Source organism: Aphelocoma coerulescens, chromosome 1A, assembly GCF_041296385.1.
Source record: "Aphelocoma coerulescens isolate FSJ_1873_10779 chromosome 1A, UR_Acoe_1.0, whole genome shotgun sequence".
Lineage (NCBI taxonomy): Eukaryota > Metazoa > Chordata > Aves > Passeriformes > Corvidae > Aphelocoma > Aphelocoma coerulescens.
Genome location: NC_091014.1, coordinates 53381975 through 53407102, shown reverse-complemented (window position 1 = coordinate 53407102; position 25128 = coordinate 53381975). Strand labels below are relative to the sequence as shown.

Here is a 25128-nt window from a genome sequence, read left to right as displayed (position 1 = left end):
ACTGCCTGATATCCTGGGGCTCGGCCAAAAGGGATTTTTCCATATTGATGGCCAACAGCCAACCATTGGGCAGGGTGCTGATACCATTCATCACCTGAGGTCTTCAGGCTGTGAGTTCATGCTGTTGGTCTCAGGGCTGGTAGCGTGTCCTCCCCTGAGTGCTGCGCTCCCCTTGTTTTTCAGTGTGCAATGATGAGAACCCATGCGAGGGCATGAGCCGCCACGCCACCTTTGAGAACTTTGGGATGGCCTTCCTCACACTTTTCCAGGTGTCAACGGGTGACAACTGGAATGGGATCATGAAGGTAACTGGGCCTTAGGGGCAAGGATCTCCTCCTTGTGGGGAAAGAGAAGTTCCGATGTGTGGTCTGTTCAGCAGAGCTTGGGCTAGCAAAGGGAAGGAGCACAGAACACAGAAGCTGGGTTGCTAGATAAGGTCCCTGCTTAGTCCAGAGTCTCTCTCCCCACCATGGTAACTCAAACCTTGGGCTCATCTAGCCTTAGAGACATCTGATAGAGAAAAGTGCCAATTTTCCTTGGGAGGAACAAGAAAATAATTTGGGCTGAGAGGGACTATCCACTGTAGTCAGGACTGTTATCAAAGTTGAGCATAGGACATGTGTGTTGGACACAGCACTCATCTGCAGAGCTACCAGAACAATACAAAATAAATACTTCCTTTGGAGGACGTGGAGAAAGGAAAGTTCTTTCATCACATATGGTGCTTTTGGGTATAGATGGGAGAAGGCAGTGTCAGCCTGCTCATTTTTGGTCTTGTTCACATGTGTGGGGCTACGGTGGCAGCAACATATCATGGTCTGAAAGTTTGCTTCATATGCCTTTGGATGGTTTTGCTCTGAAGCAGACAGCATATTAACAGAGAATGTCCCAGATTCTTTGGGGACCTCATTATGCCAAAAGGTATGGGGTGATAGAAGTGTTGGCTTTGTTCTTTCCATTGGCACCAGTGCTTTTTGACAGAAAGAGGAGCCAAGCTTCTGTTCTTACTTTAGTCTTTCCTTCTTTCCATCGTTCCCTCTCAATCCCAACTCCCCCTCAAGGATACCTTGCGTGACTGCAGCCATGATGACCGGAGCTGTCTCAGCAACCTGCAGTTCATCTCCCCACTGTACTTTGTCAGCTTTGTGCTCACAGCCCAGTTTGTCCTCATCAATGTGGTCGTAGCTGTGCTCATGAAGCATCTCGACGACAGCAACAAGGAGGCCCAGGAGGATGCAGAGATGGATGCTGAGCTTGAGATGGAAATTACTCATGGGCTGTGCTCCCACAAGTCAGGCTCTCCAAATTCAGGACAGGGAAAAGGAGCAGGAACAGGAGGAGGTGGTGGTAGAACAGATCCTGAAGGACATCTGTGCGTGAGATGTTACTCTCCAGCCCAGGTGAGTACACCTTTGAACTTACTGACCAGACTGCAGCAAGTAGCTGTGGGCAGTAGCTGGGCAGCTTAGATGATTGAGGGCTTAGCAGTAGCAGAGTCTTCCACCTCAGGGTGAAAGGTTTGCTTTCAGCAGTAGACTTTTGAGTTGATAGGATCATGTAGGGACAAGGCTGTGACAGCAGTGTGTCCTGTTCATTGTCATCATGGTGTAGGAACCTGAGGGCCAGCAGAGGAGGGATGGAGCAGATCAGCTAAAGGTGTGACAGGAGCAAATTTGAGAGGGGAGCTCAGGAGAAGAGTGCAGGAGAAATGGCAGATCGAGAGTGAGTGACTCCAGCAGAGCTGGAAGGCAGACGTGAGCACTGAAAGTGAGTGAAGACTGTCCCTCCTTATTTTTTTTTTTTTTTTCATTGAACTCTGGCACCTTTACACACCCTCTGGAAATGTTCCCCCCAGTGACCCTGTGCAAGTACCTGCAGAACAAGATGCTGCTCCAGATGAGTCAGGGTGGAGAACCCAGCCCCAAATTCACATGAAACTTGAAAGCAAAAAACTCGACATTCTTAAAATGATCTCTCCCATCCTCCCCCCTTTCTTGTCCCCTAGGAGAACTTATGGCTGGACAGTGTCTCTTTAATTATTAAGGACTCCTTCGACGGGGAGTTAATGATCATCGATAACCTATCGGGCTCCGTCTTCCATCATTACTCCTCGCCGGCCATGTGCGAGAAGTGTAACCATGACAAGCAAGAGGTAACCTGCGTACGAGGATGTGTGAGGGGACTCTTCCCCCCAGACCTGCACACCCACACCCACGTGCCCGCAGGTCATCCCATGTGTGCTCCTCACTGTAGATTGTGTAGACAGTAGAGCTTGTTGACCTGTGTTTGTTATCTGTTGTGAAGTGCTGATACTGCCTCTAGTACAGGCCTGCCCTCCTCAGCCACACGTGGATGTTTGGAAAAGTGAGACGTGACAGGACATGGGTCAGGAGGGACTGAATGACCTGTAGAGAAATGACTATGAAGGCATCCTGGCAGCTCTTGTTGCATTCAATTTTGCAAGAAAAGTCTAGGTTCAGGCTCATGTTGTACAGAGGACTCTAAGGATCCCACTCCAATGAGAGCACTCAGGAGCAATTCAGTGGGAGATTTAAGCTGGTGTTTTGTTCTCATTTTAAGCATGTGCTTGCATATTCCCTATTGAGGTTGATCAGTTAAGCACATGTTTAAATGCCTTGTTGAATAGAGTCATGTCTGTGAGCAAGGATTGGTTTGTGGTAAAAACCAGTTAATTAGTTTGAGCAAAAACTAAATAAAAATGGGCCCACTGAGAAAGTTTGCTAGCTGACAAATGGGTTGTTGCTACGAGCAGGACACCAAATGGCTTAGACTTGAGCTACTGAAGTTGGTAGATGCTTTGGAAAACTACTTCCTAAGCAATTGTTTTTTTCAGGTTGTGAAACTTAAGGAGCAAAATAGTCTTTTGGACTAGGAAAGGGTTAGGTCAGTAGCAGAATTAATTTTATTTCTGAAATAATTTTATTGTATTTAGGTGCTCTGGTTTTGTGTAGTCAGACCTGTAGAAGTAGTGTGGCTCTTCTAACAGTAGATTGGTACATCAGTGGCAAATCTCACTCTCTCCTTCCCCATAACTGACTCGGTATGTTGCTATCACTTATAAAGAAACAGGGAAACTTGGGGAAAAAGCTCTTATTGACAGATCATTCTATCCATGCTTGAAGAAAACAATATTTTGTTGGCCTCAGATGCCTAGTTCTGATGCTCTGATTTTTTTTCAGCTTCTCAGCTGTCTGCTTGTCCCCATTGCTTCCTTTCAGAAGTATCAAAATGCAAACATTGCTGTAGTTTATCGTTATTGAGACACTTCACAAATGAATGCTGCATTAATGCAACCAAATAACTAGTTATCAATTAACTGCAATTTCCAGTGCTTTACTTAAGTCTTTATGTTCAGCAATTGGTGCTCAGCTTTCTCAGCAAATGAGATCTCCTAAGGCATTCCAGAATGACTGCTGTCAAGTCATTTGCAGCTAGTTTGCTACATTTGAAAACCTTCCTGATAGTCTTCAGTGTCCTGCCTATGAATGAAGACAACAACAGCCCATTTTCTTACCTTCCCAGCACAGAAACTAGATAGCAAAATCTTCAAGTGGAACTCCCAGCCAGAGAAAGAGTTTGATATAATTACCACAACTGAAGAATTATTCTTAGATCATACTTTCTAATGGTGTTATAGAGCCATAAATTACTTTCAAAATTGGTATTTCAATACATCTAAAATATGGAACTGAAAAGAAATTATCTATGCAAGAATGAGTTTAGTAATAAAATACAGGTATTTTATTTTGGATCATATGAATCAAAACTTTACCTTAGGATTTTAAGCCACGATTGGTCATGACCTTCTCTTCATATTTCAAAGTAAAAACAAAGAGGAAATCTCAACAGTAAATCACTATGTGGAGTCATAGCTAACATCAGCAATGCACACAGTCATTTAAATTAGAGTGCACTCTGGTACGTCAACATATCCAGATGAGTATTGTACACAGACAGAATTGTACAGTCTCAGAAGCAATTGACAGCAAGTTACATAGGCAAAACTATTTATCTAGTCCTCTTTAATGTGTGTGTATTAGAAAAAAACAGTATGCTTGCTGTCCACCCTTTCAGCCTTAACTCTGCCCTTCTGACAAAAATCATGCATTAGCCAAAAATGTTCCCTCCAATTTCCTTGGTAGTTTAATTCATCAAGATGCTGAGCACACATTTAAACATATGCTCAAACTCATTAATGTGTGCTAAGCTTTTTGTGGCATTGAGCAGAAGTGCTCAGCACCTTTCCCAATTATGCTGCTGATATTTTCAAACCAATTATTTGTACAATTAAAAATTTTTGCAATCATGGGTCTGTTTTTAAAGATATATCTGCAACTAGTTGTTTTCTAAAGGATATGTGTGCATGGTTCAGTGTCTCAGGTTGATGCTCCTGGCAGGTTTCATGGATTTGGATCTAGTGAACCTTCTCCTACACTGTAAATTAAAAAAATTTTTTTGTTCCTCATCTTTAGTCAGCAAATTTTAAAATATTCTACAGTAAGGGAAGCAATAAGAACAAAACCTCTTTTTTTCATGGTGCTAACCTCGTCTCTTGTCATTTCTATCCTTGGGATATCTTGGGATGGTTGACAGACATCTGTATATGGATGACTGAAGTGTGTTTAGCCATGGTAGGAGTTTGTCAGTGGGCACCAGTGAAATGTGTTTCCACACCTGCAGTTTATTTAATCATGACTTTGTTGATTGTGGGTTTTGTGTAGATCCCAGGATGATCAGAATTTTCGAGCAAGCGGTTCAGTGACAAACAGACTGTTCTGGCTTTTGTTGAAATCCTTTTTTATGGATGGCAAAGGTAGTCACAGGCACCACAGGTCATGCTCCTGTCTCTACAAGCACAGCTATAAGGCTGTTTTGGTGCAGCAAGCACTTGGGAGAGTAATAGATGAGTACATTAAGTGGGACTGAATGAAGACTGTGCTTCTCTACATGAGTAGTTGCTGACTGGTGGTTGTGTAGCATCCCTGGCATCAGTTCATTGTGGGCTCTCTGTGTGTTCGTGCTCTGAGCAGCAGTTGTTGGTTTTGGGCTTTCTCCATGGTTGAACAGCACCATGTTCCTGTGTCAGAATAATACCTCAAATAAGGATGTCATTAGTGCACTTTATTTAAATCCAGCTCTGGTTTTCCATTCTGTTTGTTTAAAGTGCATTATCCCTCAGATGGAGACCTCTTCCAGTCTCTGGCATTGGCACAAAGCCACTAAACTTCCAGCTCGAAAGTCATCTCTCCAAATGTTTCACCTGCTGTCATGGCACAAGAGCTGTACCTGCCTCTTGCAAACACAAACACATGTCCAGAAGCTGTCCCAACTGAGACAACCCAAAATACAGCTCTCGAGAGTTAGCTGCTGGTGGTGCAAACCGGTGGCACTCTAGAGACCAGTGATGGAAATCCAAGCACAGGAGGGACAGAGAAACTGCTTAGGCTGGTAGAAAAAGAAGATGCTTTTCAGGCATTGTGAGAAAGAGTTGTCAGGCAGAGGGGGTTTAAAAGCTTGGAGGAAAGAGGATGAGAGAGGGGCGTATGTGGTATGAAACAGGCCAAAAATGAAGCAAGGTCAGGCATGGGACTGGAGCAGAGCTGAAGCACAAGAATGGCAGAAATGCAGTGGTCAGACTTGCTTTTAGAAAGCAGGAGAGCTCAAGCATGGGTGTGTGGGAGGGCTGAGATTAGAGATGGAGAACAGAATGGAAGACAGTGTTAGGTGAGGTCTTGGATAGATTAGAGGGGAGGGGAAAGGCAAGATGCAGGAAAGCTGGAGAGAAACAGGGTTTCAGTAATGAAGGTAAGAGAATATGAAAAGCATGATACTGGCATGGACTGCAAGAGGCATGACTATCCCTGGAATGAAAGCACCTTCATGCTTAAGCAGGGCTGTCTGTGGTGCCTTCAGAAAGAGGGGTCCACTCCTCATCCCTCAGCAGAGGCGGCTGCCCTGTCACCAGCCTGAGGGACCCGTCTGCCTGCCTGGCTTTACTTGCAGGGCCTTGGGCCAGCTGTATCGCTGTGACAGATACAGGACTCGTTCCTCCAATTCTGGAACTAGAGAAGCATGGACTGGTAGCGGGCTGCTTGCAGATTGTATATTCAACCTTTCTTAAAAAGGGAATTCTCCTGCCCAGCCCAGGTCTGGGTTAGGCAGTTCCTGATTTATCCAAGGAATATAACCTAAAATTGATCTTGGGTCTACAGGCTCTCACTTATCCACCATAAACAGTGTGACTGCTTGAAATGTGAATCCCAGGCATGACCTGTGATAGCTCCTTTCCCTTCCTGCAGGTCCAGCTGGCTGAAATGGAAGCATTATCACTCAACTCAGACAAGTCCTCTTCCATCCTTCTAGGAGATGAGTCAGACAATCGAAACACTGCTCAGCTGAGTCCTAAGGAGATCAAGGTTAGCTCCAGGCAGCCATGGGCATCTTACACCATGTGCTATACTTATGCCCCTGCTCATTTCAGGTGCTCTGTATCCATCTGGGTGTCCCTGATGAGGAATATAATTCTGGTCATTTTTCAAGAGCTTCTCCACAGAGACATACTGTGGAGTAGGATTTGAGGAGAACAAAAGAATACATGTATTTGAAAGTTCTTCACTACTGTTAGTAACTTCCTCTGAATTAGTCAAAAGTTAGACAATTTGGGCTGGAAAATTGAGCATCTCTCAGCTAGCTTGAAGGTATTATCAGAATCAGCTCTTCTTGAGGCTTTGAAAAGTCTGCTCTATCATCTTCTATTATATTTCACAAGGCTTGGTCCTCACGTATTTTTTTCAGCAGGATGGTCGGAGCAACCCTGACTCCAGTGGGGCAGACAGTCTGGGGGAATGCCTGCTCCCAGCATCCAGTGAGGATGGCTCTACAAACCCAGACAGTTACCTGTGTGAAATGGAGAATACTCCTTTCAACTCAGTTCAGTCTTGGCTAAAGCATGAAAGTACCAAAGGTGAGCAGGGCTCTCATTCTCCAGGTCTGCTGAAACTGTGGGTTGGTTCATCTCTGTTTTTCCCCTGCTTTCCCTCTGCCAGGGGGAGAGTTAATGTGACTTGGGGTTACACTAAGCAAGAATTAGCTTTCAGTTTGCTAATTTGCTGCAGGAATGGGGGGAGGAGCAGTTCCTTCATTTTTATTGCTAGCTTTTATATCTCCTCTCAGACATGACTGTGAAATATTGTGAAAATGCTGATCCCCGTTTGCAGTAGTGCAGCTATCCATGGTCAGAGAAGAGTGGGGACAGATTCTCCTGACATGCCAGCTGGAGGAATTGTGCTCACTCAGCACAGAAAAACTCTGCTGTCCCCTGAGACCAAGTACAGATTCAGGGAACACGTAACATGTCTGCCCTTGGCGGAAGTGCTCTGGTTCTACTCTTGAGCATGTCCTGGTCTCCTGTGGTCCCCAGGTTTCCCAAACCACCACTTAATTTATCTTTCTTCATCCCTTGCCCTGCAGGATCTGGCATGAAAGTTCTCTGGCAGTGATACATCCTTAAGTCAAGGCCTTTCAGCTCAGCATTTCTCTGTGAGAGCAACAGCAGGGCTGGCCTGTTACCTTATGGCTCTGAGCTGTGCTAGGTCTTCCAGGTCTGGTGCAGGTTTTTGTGCAAAAAGTGGGATCCTTAGTCTGAACATCAGACTGAGGCTTCTTGGCCTGGAGTGCATGTTCCTGAATATCCTTTGTTCATTGGTCTTGAGATTTTGCTCAATGTAACAGCAGCAAAGGCACCAAATAAAATCAGAGGACTCTTCAACTTATTTTTTCTTCTATTTCTGTTCTCCTCCTCTTTCTTTTGATGCTCTGTCAGTCCCTCCCAGCCCCTTCTCTCCAGGTGCATCTTCCCCTCTGTTACCCGTACCAGCAGAATTTTTCCACCCAGCCATCTCTGCCACCCAGACAGGGCCTGAGGAAGTCTCATGTCCACGCAACCTTCCTAAGATCTCTCTGCAAGGCTCGTGGGCATCACTGAGATCTCCAGGTGTGAACTGCTCACTTCTCCATCAGGTGAGGAACCCCACTTCTGTCTGCTAGGAAAACTCAATTTTCACATCATACCCAAACAGAGGGGGCTGAACAAGGAGGAGGGCAGAGGAAGGAGGGAGGCAGCTGTGGTCATGGGCTGGGTAACCTGGATCTGTAGGAGGAGCACAATGGACTGCAGAATGCAGGTGGGTAGGGGAGGAGAGGGGGTAGTATAACAAAGTGGTATTGAATAGCTCTCACCCCATGAAGTCACACGTTCTTCTGCTTTGGACCAACAAGTAGTTTGACAGCTGCAGTGAGCCCCACATGAAGATGAAATCACATCACTCTGTAGCTCCCCCCTGGGTCCCTGGCACTGGGTGTGCTGCAGACACCTACATGCACAGCAGCCGTGGTGTGAGCCAGGGAAGTGACAGCTTGCACAGCCTCCTGGGGTCCTCTTAACACTGTGACTCCAGATCATGCACCTTTTTGGTTGGAACAGGTTTCTTCCCACCTACATCCTCCACAACCTGTAGTGCCCCATCCACACACTGTGTCCTCACTGTTTTGCCCTGCCCACTTAACTCTCGAATCCCAAAAAGGTGCCATCTCTTTCTGAAAAGGCAGCTATTTCTCACTAACAAAAGAGAAGAATAAAAGCACTGGGGGGAGATCAGGTGTCTCTGAAGGGCAGAAGATGCAGAGATGAAAGCCCAGTAGAGATCCCTGTTATTGTTTTTGGCAGATACTCCATGAAGAGGGGCATTCTATTCCAGACAAACTAAAAAATAAAATCAGATGTTATCCAGCTATATATGACAGACACTGTTGGCACAATACAAATGTGTATAAATTTACCAAGGATAAATTTAGCCTTGGTCTGAGAGCACTGAGTTGTTGCAGTTTTGAAACTTCTGGTATAAGTTAAGACACAAAGAGGTAGAGCCCTGGAGCTGGCACACCACTGGGACAAAAGCACTGAACTGTTGTAAAGGAGAAGTTGGTAAACTTCTGATTATGTGACACAGACTCTATTGAATAACTATAGAGACTGCTTCAGGAGACGGTTTCCTGTCCTACATGCATCATCTCAGTGCAGTGTCCCAGTGATGATCTCACAGTGCAGACCAATTTCCTAGAAACAGCTAAAATGCAGCTTAACTAGATGAGCCCTGATACAAGGAAATTAAGGCTCTTTCCTCTTCGTGCTGGGAAGGGACCCCCCTTTCTGCGCTAAATGCCATCATTGCCAATAGTGTTTGTCAAAAGAACCATGGGGCCTCTTTTCTCTCCCCAGATATTGCTAATTTTTTTAATGAGAGGAAGTCTGTACAGAAGCCTCTTGACTCCTGTCCAGCGGATAGATGTGTCCACAGTCTGTGTGGCAGGTTTATAGGGCAGCCATGAGTGAGGACCCACAGGGAATCTTTGCTCTGCTGCCTCCTGGACCATCAGTGCTCAGGGAGAGCCTAGTGGTGGGGGCTGCAGAGCTTCACATGGGAGGGGTAGATTCATCCGGAAGCAGAATGAAATGAGCTCAAAATATCGAAACCTTCCCTCCTCCTTACCCAGAAGGAACTCCCAATGGCAGGCTGCATGGCTGGTGCTTCGTACCATTGGTTGGTTTATAGCTCTCTTCCCCAGCTGAGGAGAGCGAGAGAGAAATAGGAGCTTTTCCGCTTTCTGTAACCGTGGCTTATTTTCACACCCCAAAGTACGCCCAAAACAAATAAGGTAAAGTCTCTTGCCCTGTGCCCATCTCCTTCCTGAGAACCATGTTTTCGTGTTCCCGCTCCCCAGCCCCCCGAGAGCGACACGTCGCTGGACAGCCGGAGCAGCAGCTCGGCCGGCAGCCTGCAGACCACGCTGGAGGACAGCCTCAACCTCAGCGACTCTCCCCAGTGCACGCTGGACCTGCCGGTGGCTCTGTGCCCCGTGCCGGCGGCGGGCAGCCAAAGACCCCTGGCAGCGCCCCTGTCCCCCGCCTCCCGCCGCCGGAGCCTGCGGGGCCGGGGGCTCTTCAACCTGCGGAGCCTGTGCCGCCACCAGCGCAGCCACAGCAGCGGCGGCAGCACCAGCCCCGGCTGCACCCACCACGACTCCATGGACCCCTCGGATGAGGAGGGGGCCGGCAGCAGCCTGCGCGGGGGTGGCAACAACAGCGAGCCCTCGGAGACGCTCAGCAGCCTCTCGCTGACCTCGCTCTTCTCGCCGCCCCCACCGGGGCTGACCCTGGTGAAGAAGTGCAGCAGCACCAGCAGCCTCCACGCCAGCCCCTCGCCCTGCCGCCCCGCCGCCCACCACGCCAAGCCCTTCTACACCGTTGACCCTCGGGGCTTCCTCTCGATGCCCTCCTGGGTGACGGACTTCTGCAAGGACACCCCCTCGCCCAGGCAAGGAGAGGAGCCAGATGGCCCCGGCAGACTGGGGACAGGGGACCGCAGCTCCCCGCTCCCTTCCGAGCTGGAGCTGGGCGACGGAGTCAGCAAGAGGAACAGATGAGGGTCCCTGAGGTGCAGGGAGAGAGCATTCGGCTGCTGGCATGGGGAGCATGTTTCACTAGCTTCTCCCTGGCAGCAATTCCAAAGGATTTGCAAGAAAAAGAAACAGGCAAACAAAAATTTATAAATATATATATATATACGTAAATATATATATATATATATACATATATATATATAATAAATATTCTGGTACCGTACCTCAGAGGTGTGGGAGAGTGCAAGCAATACGGGAACAGTCCTGCCTGAGGGCAAGAGCTGGACCATCACCCCAGAGACTATAGTGACAAGAAAAGGCCATGGGGTTGGTAGGGACAGGACCCTCCAGCCAGGTGACTGCCACGTGGCAGCTGTTTAGTTATATACATATACATATATAGAGAGATCGATTTATTTATTTTTTTTACTGAGAGATTATGAATTTCAGAAAGTGCTAAGGAGGAACAAGAGAATGGAGGGCCTGGAGGAGCTGCTACACCAAACCATGAGCGTGGGGTGAAGGGAAGGGAAGGGAAGGAAAGCAGGGTGACCAGCAAGGGAAGAGCATCTGCAGTTTGCCTTGTGTGTTTCTGGGAATTTCCTTATTGTCCATGCTTCCATTTCCAAGGTTAAAAATTGTGGGCCAGATCTTCAGGGTGAGTGTAAATTAGCAAAACGTGCTGTTGGTGTAAAGCAGCGCAGCTCTGGCTTGAGGTGGATTCATGCTGATTTGCAGCAGGTGAAAATCTGGCCCCAGCTACAGAGAAAAGCAAATAGCCATGGAGCACAGGGAAATGTTTTGAGGTGAAAAGCCTTGCTTTGAAGGGAATGTGTGAACGCAGCAGGCACTGCTCATGGAAGGAGGGATGGAGGCTACATGGCTTATCTTTGTTGTTGTTTTGTTGGGTTTGGTTTTTTCATTTTCCAAAGAAAGGCAACTACAAAGAAAAAAAATTACAAGGCTCCTGGGGATATTTGGAGTGGGAGAGGCAAGGTCAAAGGGAAGAGGGAGGTAAAAAGGGGAGAGGAAATGGAACTTTTCCCCCTTTTATTTGCGGTAATTGTGATATTTTATTTTAGAAGCCCAAAGGTGCAAAAATTATCCCTAGAGAAACCTATCTGTTATTTTTGTATCTATAGCTATATATATTAAAAGAATACAAAAACTAGAATATTAAAAAAGACATAGAAGCAAAGGGGGCTTCCACAACACAAAATGCAGTCACTCCCTTGGCTGAGAGCTAACCCTGTTCCAAGTTCCAGTAGGGAGACCCTACAAGGACATCCTCAGCTCAGTGGTGGCTCTGTCTCCTCTCTAGCATCATCCTCTGGCATTTTCCTGGTTTGCATCAGTGTACCTGGGACCATAGTCCTGCTCAGTGCCAACCATGGACGTGGAGAGCAGCGAATACTGGAGCGTGTGTGTGTGTGTGTTTGTGTGTGCATGCCATTGTAAGGATGCTGATGTGTGTTGTGTCCAAGCCAACTGGCTCACCAGCTGGAGAGATGGGTGAGAGGGACAAGGAGAACTGCAGCTCTCCTTGTCTCTGCCTTGCAGGGCAGTGGGAGTGGGGAGGACTGCGGTGTGGAGGGGGAAGGCAGAACGACCCCTCAAACCACGACCTGCCTCAGGATCCAGGATTCTGTCCGGCAAACACGGTCCTCTCCCAGCATGGTTGCAGCAAGGCTTCCAGAGGCTGCATCCCTCCTTGCTTCTCCAGTGGTACAACTGCACGAGTCTCCTTCCTGGCAGGGCCAGCCTTCTCCTCCTGCAGCAACTCCAAGGTTTTGTACCCTTCCCAGATTTGCAAGTGGGTAGGAAAACCAGCCACCCAAGGGAAACAAAGAATTTTGTATGTCATGTCACCCCAGGGATGTTCCACTCAGGTGTGTCAGAGAGGACAGACTGGGAATGGCAGGGGGGAGATGATAGCAGCCCAATGGAGACAGGAATGTTTAGAGCACTGAGGAGAAGGAGCAGGGTTCCCTGTCCCCATCAGACCAAGAGGGCCTCTGCAGCCCTCACAGAGGTCTCCCAGCTGGCATACGAAGCATTGTGAAGAGGGCAGCACAAAAGATGTTCTGATTTTATTGTGACCTGACTGACTTTAAAGCAGCTGCTGCATTTTACGAACCAGGGTTGTAAACAGCGAGCACATCACTTGGGACCAGCAGCCAGGAAAAGGATAATTACTGTGTGGACTTCATTCATTTGTTCTGTTGCAAGCATGCATGCTGACTGCAAGGAGGTCAGGCCTGCAAGGAGAGGACAGGAGAGCCTGGGTCCTTGTCCTTGCAGAAAGGATGCAAATACAGATTTATTAAAGCAATAATAAGGGTCTTTAAATGCTTTTTTTGCACTGGTGGTTCTTTGGGTGAGTTGCCCCTGCTTGCTGTCCCATGGGCAGAGAGGAGGAACACGACACATGGTTTCACATCCTCAGGGAAGGAAGTCAGTCCCTAAATGGCTGAACAATGAACTTGGGTTGCACAAGGCTTAGACCCAAACCCAGAGCTGCTTTGAAGCCAGAGACAGGGCTTACCAAAAAACCCAAACAGTTGAAACCCATCCAAACCCCAGACACTTCAATGCACTTGGAAGTTTGCCATCAGAGAACATGGAGGTGGGACTCCAAGCTGTCCTGGCAGTTGTATGGGCTGTGAAATATTTCCACTAAGGAATGGGAGAAAGGTCAGAGATTGGTGGAGTGCTAGAAATTACCCCAATATTTGGTCATGAGAGAAGCATGGCCTGCACTTGGGATTGCTGAGGGGGAAGGAGGGTAAAAAGATGGTGGTGGTGACTTCAGGGGGTGACAACTGCTCCTAGGATGGATGATCTCTAGGCTTACTCCCAGTTATCCCTGGAAGTGACATCTTTGTTTCCCCTGTGGTTTGGGGTTCATGGCAGTCCTTCTGCTCTGCAGGATGTCTCCCCTTCACCTCCCAGCAGGGTCACGCCGCCTCTCCCACCTCCCTGCAAAAGGGCTTTCACCCTCTGCTGTATGACTGGAGCAAAAGGCTGCTGGCTTAGGAAGGAGGTTGCCATGGAGACAGAAGACTAGGTTATCTTTAAAGAATATTTTGTCTCTCTCTTTTAATTATTTACTAACTGTTTCAAGAAGAAGCAGGAAACATCTATCCTTCCCAAAGAGGAAGCAGAACACTAAACCCCAGCAAACACTTTGTGGTTTTGCTGGGGATTTCTGCAGCGCTTCAGGTTGTGCAGTTTCTCCTGGCAAGAGCTGCCTTTCCCAGCTATGCCTGGCTGTTGGCACATGGAAAAAACCTCTGTCATCACCCACCCACCTCCCAGACAACACCTGAGGGCAGCTTAGGATTTGCCCAGACATCTGTTCAGCCTCCCATACTCCCCACTTCCCACAGGGGACTGTACCGCAGGCAGCTCCTGCCAAGGTGCTCTTTGCTGTCGATAGCCCGATATTGCTCTGTTTTGTCCTGCTGTCACGCTACCCTTGTGCCCAGCTCTCCCCCACGTCTGCCACTGAAAGCAGTCCTTCTCCCTGCTCCACACCGAGCCTCTCCCCGAGCTCACACATCGCTGCTGTGTCCTGCTCTCGCTGCTGCTCCGCCAAGCGAGGCGTATTTAACTCTTTTCATCTTGGCTCACCAGGTGGTTCCTCTACCTCTTTTAAGCATTTTTCTGAGTCATCTTCTTTTTCTAGGGCTTCCCTATAAATTTTCCTCTCTCACTATGATCTCTGGGCCTATTGAAGTTGTTCATCGCAGCTGCAGAGCACAGCCCATCCCTCGTGCTTCTCACCTTCTCTTGAACATGGAATCCTCAACTGCTCCAATCTGCCCATGGAAAACACCCCTGTATTTAGTATTTTTTCTGAACCCAGAGACTTTGACTCAGCACAGCCAGATAAGTGATGCATACCACTAGGTGTACATTTCATGGCTTCTACATCTTCGTCTGTCTTCCTTCCTACTACCAAAAGTTCCTTATGAAATTAGGTATGTAGGAATCAATTGCCAATGTGACCACCGTTTTCTTTCAAGGGAAGTTGGCAGGGTGGTTCATTTGGGCTTTTGGGGAGCTTTTTGTTTTGTTTTGGAGGTTTTTGTGAGGCCTGTGTAAAGGACTGCACACCAGCCCTCCGTGAAATTCTTATAAGCTGAGCAGGACTGGGTGGGAGGGGAGGAACTGAAAACATGATGGAGCAGGAAAATAATTTTTCAAATAGAAGAAACATAAAGCAGAAAACTTTGAAGTGTTTCAAGGAATTTTCTACTTTTCCCACCAAAATGGCTTTCACGTTCAAAATGCTCCCAAAGGGCATTACAGAGGTTATTGTGTCCTGGTTGGCCTCTGGTGACTGAATCCTCAAGACCCCAGGCCAGTTGTCCACTCCATGGGGCACTGAAGATGGGTCCCCAGGCAGTGAGGTGCCTGCAGGAAATATGCCCTGCACACCCACCACACAATGAGAGAAAAAGTCGTCCTAACACCAGCTCAGGAGCAGAGATTTAATTTTAGCCAATGTAACTAAAAACTCAACATTTATTGTGGAAGATATGGAGGTAAGTGGCTTTGGTTCACTTGGGTTCATCACAAGAATTCCACAGAGAAGGAAAAAATTAACTGTGTGGATTTTTTAACTAGCTGGGGTACAAAACACACAGTGCACCTTGTAGGAAGAGCTTGGTACCTTGCAAAGTCAGGCACCTGGATGTCTGCCACCCAGTTGAGTTTATTTGGATGTGACCTGACTTTCCAAGTGTCCCCTTCCCTGCTCTTCACGAATACTTTATGAGATCTGCCTTGCTTCTTTTCTTCTCCATGTTATTTTTGTTTCTTGCTGGGGACTGGTTTCCAGTAGGAACTCACTATCTCCATATCTTTGAGTTATCACTCATTTCTTCCATCTCATTTAGATATATATATATATATATATTTCTTCTCTAGCACTTTTTCCTTCTTCTGCATATTTCCAAGCCCCTGTTTGCATTTACTAAGATCCTGTCACGCAGGAGCTGGAACTGGCAATCTGCTATTCAATATTTATGCCTCCTGGCCACTTCTAGAGCAGATGTGCTCAGTTTACAAGGAAGGAGCTCTCCCCCCTACCAAAACCAGCATCCCAGATGCTGGTTTGCAGCGTGCCTCTGCTTTTGCCCTAACATCAGCTGCAGCAATAAGCAATAACAATCTGCTCTTCCCCTTATGCCAGCGATGGGATTGCAAAGATGAGCCGTATAGCAGGGTTTGTTCTCAGCCTCACTTCACATGTCAGCAGCACTGCTGAGCATCTTTCATGCCCATGACATCAGTAAGAGCAGAGAGGACTCTGTACCTCATGCAGTTGCTCCCATGAGCAGCTGGGCTGTTGCCATGAAAAGCACAGCAGGCTCCAGCTCACGCTCCCCCTTTGCCATGCAGTGCTGTGGACACAGAGGAATACAAATCTTTTTCCTTAGTGGTTTTGTCAGTAGTCACCAAAGTTGACAGATACGCCTCTCCCTTTGTCTCATGGTCTACAGAGCAGAATGATAGCAGCGGGACAGGCGCTGTTTTACCAAGGACATTTTCGGAGACCAGAGCACTTTAACCTTCTGTGTAATGCTGCTTTAACAATCTGTATTATTTTGGAGAACTTTGAGAGATGCTGAAGCTGAGTTTTGTTGTTTTTTTGTTTTGCTTCTGGTTGCTGGGGCAGTGTTGGTGCACATAGTGCACCATGTGAAATGAAGCAGCTCTTTCTGCACCTCTTCCCTTTTCTTTCCCCCAGCTGACTCATCCTGGATGAAATTTTTGCACTTTAAGTTACCTCCTTGTGCTGACCACAGTGAGGTGGGATTTTTCACAGTTCTGCTGTCACAACTTTCTTTCTTTTCTTCTCTTTCTTATGCTGCTAAGGGAATAGCACTATTCTTTCACAGTCTGGCAGAGCATCTTCGAAAAGGGGTCTAGCAACCACCCAGTACAAGCAGGCAGGGCAGCCACCCTTCCTTCAGTCAGAAACACTCACATGGGCTAAGATGCTGCTTCAAAACAAATAATCAGTGATACCATGGGCTCTGTGGATGGCAATCTGAAGAGAAACTATTTTTTAGTGAAACACCTTTAATCCAAGACTTGCTTTTAAATTGAAAAGTGCCTTTTTAGGAGAGAGCCACCCACACATAAGGAGGAGAAGCATCATACAAGAACTCAAGGTACGTGGTAATGCACAGGCAAGTGTTTTTATTACCCTGTAAGTCCTTGGGATAAGACTTGCTTTTGAGCTATCACAGCTTCGGAGATGAAGTACCAGGTGGACTTTCCTCTAAAACTACCACTGTCATCCTTAGATGCATCTAATAATCACTGGGATAACAATGAAAGTGGATGACCCCATTTCTCCTTTCAATTACAACTTCACCAACACAGTTAATTTACCTTCTCACTTACACACTTCCTTTCTCACCTCCTTATCTGAATCATATGAAGGGTTCATTTCAAGATGACCTACGCACAGAAGTACTACACATATTCTAGATAATAATAGATATTTCTAAGTAGAAAAGCTGAGTGCAGTGTAAACAGGATGATGTGGATAAAAGATCTGCTTTTGTGTGTATAATCCCTGTATACAAATACAACTGCCCCTTCCTCCCTGTACATTTATATTTCTTGGCACAGATTTTTGAAATTACCTTACCTTGAATGCAGAGTTAATAACACGTGAGAGAGTTAATCATCATTGGCCACTGATTAGTTTCTGCTGTTATTGTAAGCCCAGGCATAGGAAATAAATCAGGAAGGTTAAAAAAAAAAAAAAAAAAAAAAAAAGGCAGCCAACAACAAACAACGTGGCATTGAATAAAAAAAGAAATAGAGAGACTGTTCTGAAAATCCCTCGGTGTCTGCTCAATATTTATTCGTATGCTTCCATAGTCACTGCTGCTTTGTGTCTGTGCGTGGGCGTAGGCATATACTTGTTTCAGGGTGGTTGTGGCTTATAAACAGATCTCCCACTGGTCTCTTTTTTCAAGGATATATTAAAGCAGTAAACAGCCCAAACTGCTGACTCGGAACACTGCTCACCAGCAGTGCCCACAGCACTGAGACAGGCAGTGTCTGGGCAACGATGTCCGTAACCAAGTTGCCATGGTCTCTGCTTGCCCCAGGGCAATGAGCCCCGTCTTGCACTGTTGGGGACCAGAGGGACCCTCCTCATGCAGTGTAAATTGCTACTCCATCTGCTATTCAGAACTCGAGCTTTGGCATCTCAGCGTCATCAATTTGCTCAGGAACCCAAAGAGGTCACAGATCCATGTCAAAACATGTTGAAATACTCTCCCAATTGGGCAAGGATGTTCAGGCACCTACACAGGGGAGGCCAGGGCAATGGCAGCTCTCTCTGTGGCAGAAGCCACCAAACGTGCAGAGCCCTGGCTGGGGTGGGAAAGCATGGCAGTCACCCCTGCGGCTGCTCACAGATTTGCAAGATTAGTTCTCATCTACCAAATGATGGCTCCATCCCAGCCTGACTGGTAAAAAGCCAGCCTTTTCTTTTAGGCTTCTATGGACACAGCATTTTAATGTCTGTTTGTGCCCAACCAGCCTAGGTAACAAAGAGGTGAGAGGGCCTGAGGGGAATTTGCAGTAATGATGGAGAGAGGTAAGGGTCTGGAGAAGAAGATCTAACTCCTGGCTTGATATGTATGATTGACCTTGAGGGACAGGACACACCAGGGGTGCAGGTTTCTTCCCTTCAGCCTCATCCCTGCTTGCTTCTGCATTCTTCTGCTCTGTAAATACCACAGGAATCAATGCAGCAGCTAATGTGGCATTTTTGACGTCTGACAGAGGATTATTTTGGCAGGAGTATATAAACCTGCTTCATCAAAAGCTCAGAGTCAGCAAGCAGATGCCACCTTGCAGCCCCTGCCTGTCTCCTGGTGGCAGCCTCAGAGGGACAGGCCCCAGGTGTGTGGAAAGTAATGGGGCTGTTGCAGCACTGGATGAGTCCAAGCACCCAGGTAGGGAGGGAAGGAGGCAGCCTGGCTGGTTGTGTTGTTTGCTTTGCACTGGTGATGATGCAGTGGTATCACTTTCATGCTAAATGCTAATTTTCTGCTTTGCTGTCCTCAGAATCGCCTACATTCATATCCTTCATTGCAGCAATTAAAGGGCTGGGTGCTTGAGCTGAGGCACTTGTGATGAGCATGATTTTAATCAGTGTGCACGAGAGAGAAGGAGGAATGTGATTGCCTTGCTGTTGCTGTGGGAACATGTGAGAGTCCATGAGGGGTAGGAGAGCCCCTGCCCTGTTATGAGCACACATCAGCTTCAGCTCAGCACTGGACCGGGAAGTGCAGTTTGCCACAACTTCCATTTCTCTGGTCTGGTTCCATTGTCTGGTCAGGAATTGCTGTTTGACTTCAGCAAAACATTGGAACAAATCACCTGCCCCCCTGCCTCACGTTTATACCCCGTGACACTGCCCTCCAAGGTGCCATGCACGCCACAGAGATCCCCAGCCCCTGCGAGACAGGCTGAGCATCGCTTGCCTGTCCCCTCCAGTGGGGAGGCAGGGCAGAGGGAGAGGGCCACACTGCACATGCAGGATTTCCAGGTGTGCCTGTAGGCAGAAGGATGGAATTACACAGGTCCCTGCTGTGAGATGGCATCTGAGACTGCTCTGCATGGCTGGGCAGGAGAGTCCATTTGTGAGAGTGCCAGGAAAGGTATTAGATGTAAGTACTTAAGCATTTACACTGTTTGCCTAAATCATGAAGCTCATCCTGCTGGATATGCTCACACATGCCCTCTGCCTCTCCAGCTGCCTTAAATGTCCCTCCAAAGGGGAACAGGGACTGTGTCCCTTGAATCCTTACTGCTTTGCTTTTCCTCAGTGTGGCTCAGTGACTGTTTGCAGGGAAGGAACCACCCTGTCAGGGTCCCCAGCTGAGGTATCCCTCTCCCTGCTGTTGCCAGAGGACTGTGGGAGTCACAGCAGGTGACATGGGTAGAAACCCCTGACAGGTAGAGTGGGGAGGGACACTGGGGCTTGGTTTCCCATGTCAAGGGATTTGTATATGCAGGGACAACTGCAGGAAAGGAGCATCAAGGGAGAGACCAAACTTGTATCAAAACTGCAGGAGCCAGGGGATAACAGTACTTCTGGAACTCTACAAGTTTGTCTCTACAAGCTTCCTAGGTCATATTTCAGCTCCTCCTTGAATGTATCCCAGTTCGTTCCTACGTGGGCAGGGACACCTTCCACTTACACCAGGTTGCTCAAAGTCGTGTCCAACCTGGCCTTAAATAATTCAAGGGACGGAGCAAGTCCCTGTCTGTCTTGTTTCCCCATTTCATGGCCTACCAACGATTTTTGGCAGCCAGAGGTGGTAACTGCAGACAACACAAAAATCAGAGGAGTGGCTGGTTTTGTTCTCTTCACCAGTTCAGAGAAGATTTTGAATCTTTTCTCAGGATAAGCCACCATATCTCAATGCCTGTCCTGCTCCCACAAGTAAACTTTATCACAGAGATTTGAACACGTCCCCTGCTTTTCTGGAGGTTTTAGCACTGCCACTGCTCCTTGGTCAGGCAGAAGGCTGGCTAGCCTTTGTAGTCAATGGGCAACCCTGGGCAAACAGCCCACGCAAACCTACAGCACAGCTCCACAGAGAGAAGGTGGGTTCTTTCCTCCACTGAGCTCACAGGTCATGCCCAGCAGGACCCTGTGCCATCTGACCTGTCCAAAATGCTCCTCTCCTGTCCTGGACAGCACTCAAGTGGGGAGGACAGACACAGGAGGCACAAGTGTGCCAGAGGTGTATGTTCATTACATAAAAAAAAGAAGAAAATCTGGTTTTGACCAGCAGCATGTGAAGCAAGCAATGATTTCTCTTTTCATCACGGATATGTGGGCTTCCAGGGCTCAGGTACCTCCAGGACAGGGGCAGGAGATGTTCACAGTGGGGAGTGAAGGGGCCACATTTGGACCTGCTGCACATCCCAAAAGTCCATGTCAGTGAGGGCTCCCTACTGCAGAGGGACAAGCAAGATCCTGGCCAGGGCAGACACAGGCTTGGACAGATAGGCAGTGAATTCCCTCTCCCTCCTGCAGAAGCTTGGGCAAGAAGGGAGATTTCTCCTTCCCACTGGCTGAGCTTTGAACTGTGTACTAATGACAACACAAGGAAGAGAGGAGCTGGAGACTGACAGCCATGAGAGATTTCTGTTGCTGTTTAGGACAGATCTCTCTCCATCTCTTCCTCTGTCTTTCCATTTACTCTGCCACCTCCCCCTTTTTCCTTCCGCCAAACCCTTTCCTCAAACCCAGCCCTCCTCTACCCTTGGTCCTAGTTCTCCTTGCCTTTTCAGTAAGTGAGGAATTTAATAAGCCTCTGTGGAGTCAAACCCAAGTCATAGATTCTCCCTCGCCTCCCTGGCTGGATATTGATGAGGTTAGAGAAAAGACAGCTCCTAAGGATGCTGATTTTAGTTTATTATTTAGTCCAGCATGCACCAGGTCAGGATTTTGGGAGCCTCCTAAGAGCCACATGTATGCATGCAATACAAGAGCTCACTGTGAAGTCCCAGAGCACCCACATACCCAGGTACCTGCTACCTGAAGTGACAATAACCACCCCCCAGGCACTGCCCCACACACAGCAAAGGTGGGGTCTGACCAGGACCAAGGGCTCCCCCTCACTCAGATAAGGCCCACCTGGAAACAGTAATAAAGAGGGTATCAGGTACCAGCCTCAGAGTGTTTGCATTTAGCAGGTAATGAAGGAGCCTGAGGAGGAAATTAAAGAAGGATGGGTGTAGAGGAAAGGTTTCTGTGCTTTATAGTATGTTTGGCTGGGGCTGTCCCTTGGTGCTGCTATCTTGTATCTGTGCCATCAGAGTAAATAAGCCTCCTCTTGTCAATGCTGACCTCAAGCTGTGTAGTAAATTCTGGTACCAGCCAAACCCGTGTTTGGTCGCTTGCAGCGGTGTGTTCTTCTCAGTACAATGCTGCTGTATTGCTTTCACCACAAGCACCAAAGGCTGTGAGATGCTTTCCTTTGGGACTTGATTCCAGGTACAGTGCAGCATCTGGCCAAATTGTTTTATTGCTTGTTCTCACTCCTCACATTGCAAAAGCAGCAATGTTTCCTGTTAATGTTTTTTGCTATGTTTCTACTTCAGAGCCGACTTAATCTTTGTGTTTTCCTTTCTCTGTTAATCTCAGGATTAAGAAAAAGCTGTGAAAGTATGATTTGAGCTTTTAGAAATATTTTCTGCTTTAAAAAAAAAAAATTAACCTGCAATGAGCAATCCTTTTTATTTAGAACTGAATTAATGAATTTCAACTGAAGATGGGCATGTTGGGTATTAATATATGTATAATTATGCAAAACCACTGTTATGCCTCTAATGAAAATTAGATTCTACCACTGAGGCTGTGTTTGGCGATAGTGTATATCTTCATTTGTGCTATATTTATTCTTTTTTCCTAGCTGCATGACCTAGGATTACAGTTGCTATGGCGATAAGACAGTTAGTGAGGGAAGGAGTGAAAGGTAAGTTTGTGTGTCTGCCTGTGCTGCAGGGGGTGGGGAGGAGGGGGCTGGCAATCTCCGTCCCCTGTGCTGCATCTGCCTCCTGCTATTGCTGGCATTGGAAAGCTCTATTGCACAAGTTATAGTATTTTCTCAATAGCTCAGGGGTGGGTGCTCAAGCAGCAAAGCAAATTGTTGTTTTTTTTTTTCTTGCCAGTAGTGCATGTGCTTAACCAGGCCATGGGATTGCTGTGCTGGGACTGTTTTAGTGGGGTGGGGGAAGCTGATCCTTTGTGTGCATATTTGCCCTGGCCTTGGAGGGGTTTAGAGGTGGGATGCTGGGACTACAGGAGCCCAGAGTAAGACCCTCCAACTACTCTTCTGTATTTCTTGACCTATGTTTGTGATCTTGTGTGCCCTGGCCTTGGAACTGGAGGTGCTGAGCAGATTTAAAAGATGTGTAGCCCTGGTGAATTTGGCAGTGCTGGGCTAACAGCTCACCCTGATGATCTTAAAGGTTTTTTCCAACCTAAGTGACTCTCTGGTTCTAGGAGTGGCAGCTTTGTCTCCCTTCAGCTGAGTTACATTCCCAGCCCTTCTGCTGGGGTTTGCTTTGTGGTGCTTGCCGCAGGAGATGCAGCATTCCCCACACCCTTCCAGAGCCAGTGCCACCTCCAGACCTGAACAGGCTCAGGAGTGCAGGGGTTCTTTTAATAAATAATTGATAGTGGAGGAGAGTCTGTCCTTGGTGCAGCTTTCTTTGTTGACAAGGAACATACACAGTCATGTTTCCCTGAGCACAGCTGCCCAAACCTCTGTGTCTCTTTCAGTCTTAGCTTTCCCTGTGTGTGTGGGAAGTGCTTCCCTGGCTGCCTGCCTCTCTCATCCTGCTCTTTCTCTGCACCCCTCCATCAAGACTACCATCATCATTTGCTTTAAGCTCCTGGTTGAAATGCTTACCATGGAAACTCAGGCTGACCAGCCTTGATGATTGCAAGACTGATTCAGGCAGATTTTTTGGGTTTTTTCTGCAATTGTCTATTCCAAAATAGCTGAACAGCTTCTTTGTGTCTTTTTCCCTGAAAGAACAATGGCTGCTATCACCAACAACTTGAGAACTTTTCACCTGTTTCCTCCCAGAAGCAATGCCTTAGACACTCTGTGTAGCTCTGGGTCATGTTCATCTCTGGGAAACATTGTGAATTAACATACTAGGGGCTAGTGTATAAGTCTCAGGCTCCCACCAATTGATTTCTGTAGCCTTGGCTATCTCCTTGGACTTGCTAAACTTTTAATTAGGTATAGATTTTCCCACAGAGGTCTTACAACTTTGTTTAACAAAAGACAAAAGTGTTTTAAAAGAGTGTCTCCTCTCCTGCCCTGCTTTGCATTTTTCCCCAAGTGAACTCTGCCTGTTTGCAAATTACCAACAGTGCAACCACCTTAATGCAGGCAGACAGTGCTCTCACTCTCTTGGACAGGGGTAGGGAAAATGAGCTGTCTGACAGGGACAATCCTGTGCTTGTACTACTCTGTCCCCTTGAGGAAAACTCTTCCAAGCCACTGAACTTTGCTGAGGGTCTCTTCATGCGCAGTCACCCTCTCATCCACAACAATCAGCATCCATCATTGCCTGCACAAAATGCCTGTGCTCACAGAGGACTCCACAGCTGGGGGAGAAGGTGGAAAAACCCCATGGGCAATGCTTATTGGTGATTAGAGAGCAGGGGGAGTTCTTGTCAGTTCTAAGGTAATGGTGGGAGCTTGAAGGATCTGCATTTCAGCCTGTTGGAGAGTTGCTGCCACCCTCTCATGGGAGAGAAGATATCCTTGGGGCTAACACTTTTATAGCTCAAAAGTTGGGGAGGAGCTGATGTCCCCGCTCCTCCAGCAGGAGTCTGTCTTCCTTCCAAACCCCAAACATCACGGGGCTGAGGGCAGAACAAACCTGTGGGACTGCTTAGCAGAGTAAACTTGCTCGCATCTGCTCCAAACCACAGGGCTTGGCAGAGCCGGCTGCCCAGCTGTCCTCTTGAGGATGGTTGTAAAGTGATGTTAAATGTAGCCTGGAGATCGAGAATGTGATTCTGTGTGCACAGCCTGAAAAACAAGAGTAGACAGCCATACAAGGGGATGTGCAGCTCAGACAGATGAGAAGGAGCAAAACAAGCTCTCTCACATTTTTAACTCCTCTTCCTGAGATGAGGAAAATGGCTTTTTCTCTTGGGAATCCATCCTGGCTAAGGCCTGCTTCAGCTGTGCTGTATCTCAAGCTGCCCTTGCACAATAGCTACAAGGTTCTGCAAGTGGAGCCAAGCAATAATGAAGGTTGATGGTTCATCTGGCTTGGAGGTGTCAGTGAGGCTAAATCAACCTCCACCCTGCATCAGAACTGCTTCTCCGCGAAAGACTTGGTCATTCTCATAGGACGCTCCCTTCTGAGGGAGCAAAATCATAGAAGGCACCATATGCAGACTGGACACACTTCTTAGGGAAGTCTGCTGCTTTCCTGGGGCCTGGGTTAAAAATGTGAAGAGAAAGCTTCCTACTCTGACTTGGCCCTTGGATTTTCTTCCATTATTGATTTTTCAGATAGGCAGCAATCAAGTTACAAACCCGAGGGCAGTCTTGGAAGAGAGACTTTGGGGCCTTGGGATGACTGGTTAAGGGATCAGAAGCACAAGTGGTGTTCTCATCTCTCCTTCCAGTTGCAGGGAATGAGGGGAGAAACGGGAAAAGCCAGCAGATCAATACCTGTCTACGAGGCTGCTGTCACTGGCAGAATTTTGGGATTTTGATCATGGATCAATTTACACAACACCAGGCCTGCTGGTGATAGATACAGTACACCTGACTCAAAAGGGGGAAAGGATCTTTGCAGAGGAGACTTGTGGAAAGAGATTTAAACTACCTTAATGATGGTGACAACAGGGTTGGGTGTTGATGGGTCGGAATCAAGGGGAAGGCCAAGAAGCCAAATAACTGCTGCTTGTACCTTGGGGTGGTATTCACTTTGCTGGGTAAAAAACTTGTTGGATGGCCAACCCTAAAGCATGCTCGTGAATGGAGTTGCATCCAGCTGGTGGCCAGTCACCAGTGGTGTTGCACAGGGCTCAGTACTGGGCTCAGTCTGTCT

At 47.4% G+C, this 25128-nt stretch overlaps 2 protein-coding genes across 11 annotated transcripts in view; both read left to right on the top strand.

Annotated features, from left to right (window-relative positions):
- Nucleotides 1–10607, top strand: part of CACNA1I (calcium voltage-gated channel subunit alpha1 I) — a 149502-nt gene extending 138895 nt beyond the window's left edge. For 3 of the 7 annotated variants that reach the window (XM_069002736.1, XM_069002735.1, XM_069002737.1), the window contains exons 30-36: nucleotides 184–305; nucleotides 1062–1400; nucleotides 2006–2152; nucleotides 6321–6437; nucleotides 6817–6985; nucleotides 7844–8040; nucleotides 9802–10607. In XM_069002736.1, coding sequence (XP_068858837.1) covers nucleotides 184–305; nucleotides 1062–1400; nucleotides 2006–2152; nucleotides 6321–6437; nucleotides 6817–6985; nucleotides 7844–8040; nucleotides 9802–10503 — 1793 coding nt within the window. In that variant the 3' untranslated portion in view covers nucleotides 10504–10607. Of the gene's footprint in view, nucleotides 1–183; nucleotides 306–1061; nucleotides 1401–2005; nucleotides 2153–6320; nucleotides 6438–6816; nucleotides 6986–7194; nucleotides 7273–7491; nucleotides 7757–7843; nucleotides 8041–9801 lie in introns of those variants that run through there. The other 4 variants (XM_069002738.1, XM_069002739.1, XM_069002742.1 and 1 more) reach the window with 4 other exon arrangements.
- Nucleotides 10608–21251: 10644 nt separating this feature from the next.
- Nucleotides 21252–25128, top strand: part of GRAP2 (GRB2 related adaptor protein 2) — a 103662-nt gene continuing 99785 nt past the window's right edge. For 2 of the 4 annotated variants that reach the window (XM_069002761.1, XM_069002760.1), the window contains exons 1-2: nucleotides 21443–21532; nucleotides 21951–22013. Coding sequence is in view for 1 of the 4 variants with exons in the window: in XM_069002759.1 (XP_068858860.1) it covers nucleotides 21378–21532 (155 nt within the window). In the remaining 3 variants the exon portion in view is untranslated. Of the gene's footprint in view, nucleotides 21533–21950; nucleotides 22014–25128 lie in introns of all 4 variants that reach the window. The other 2 variants (XM_069002764.1, XM_069002759.1) reach the window with 2 other exon arrangements.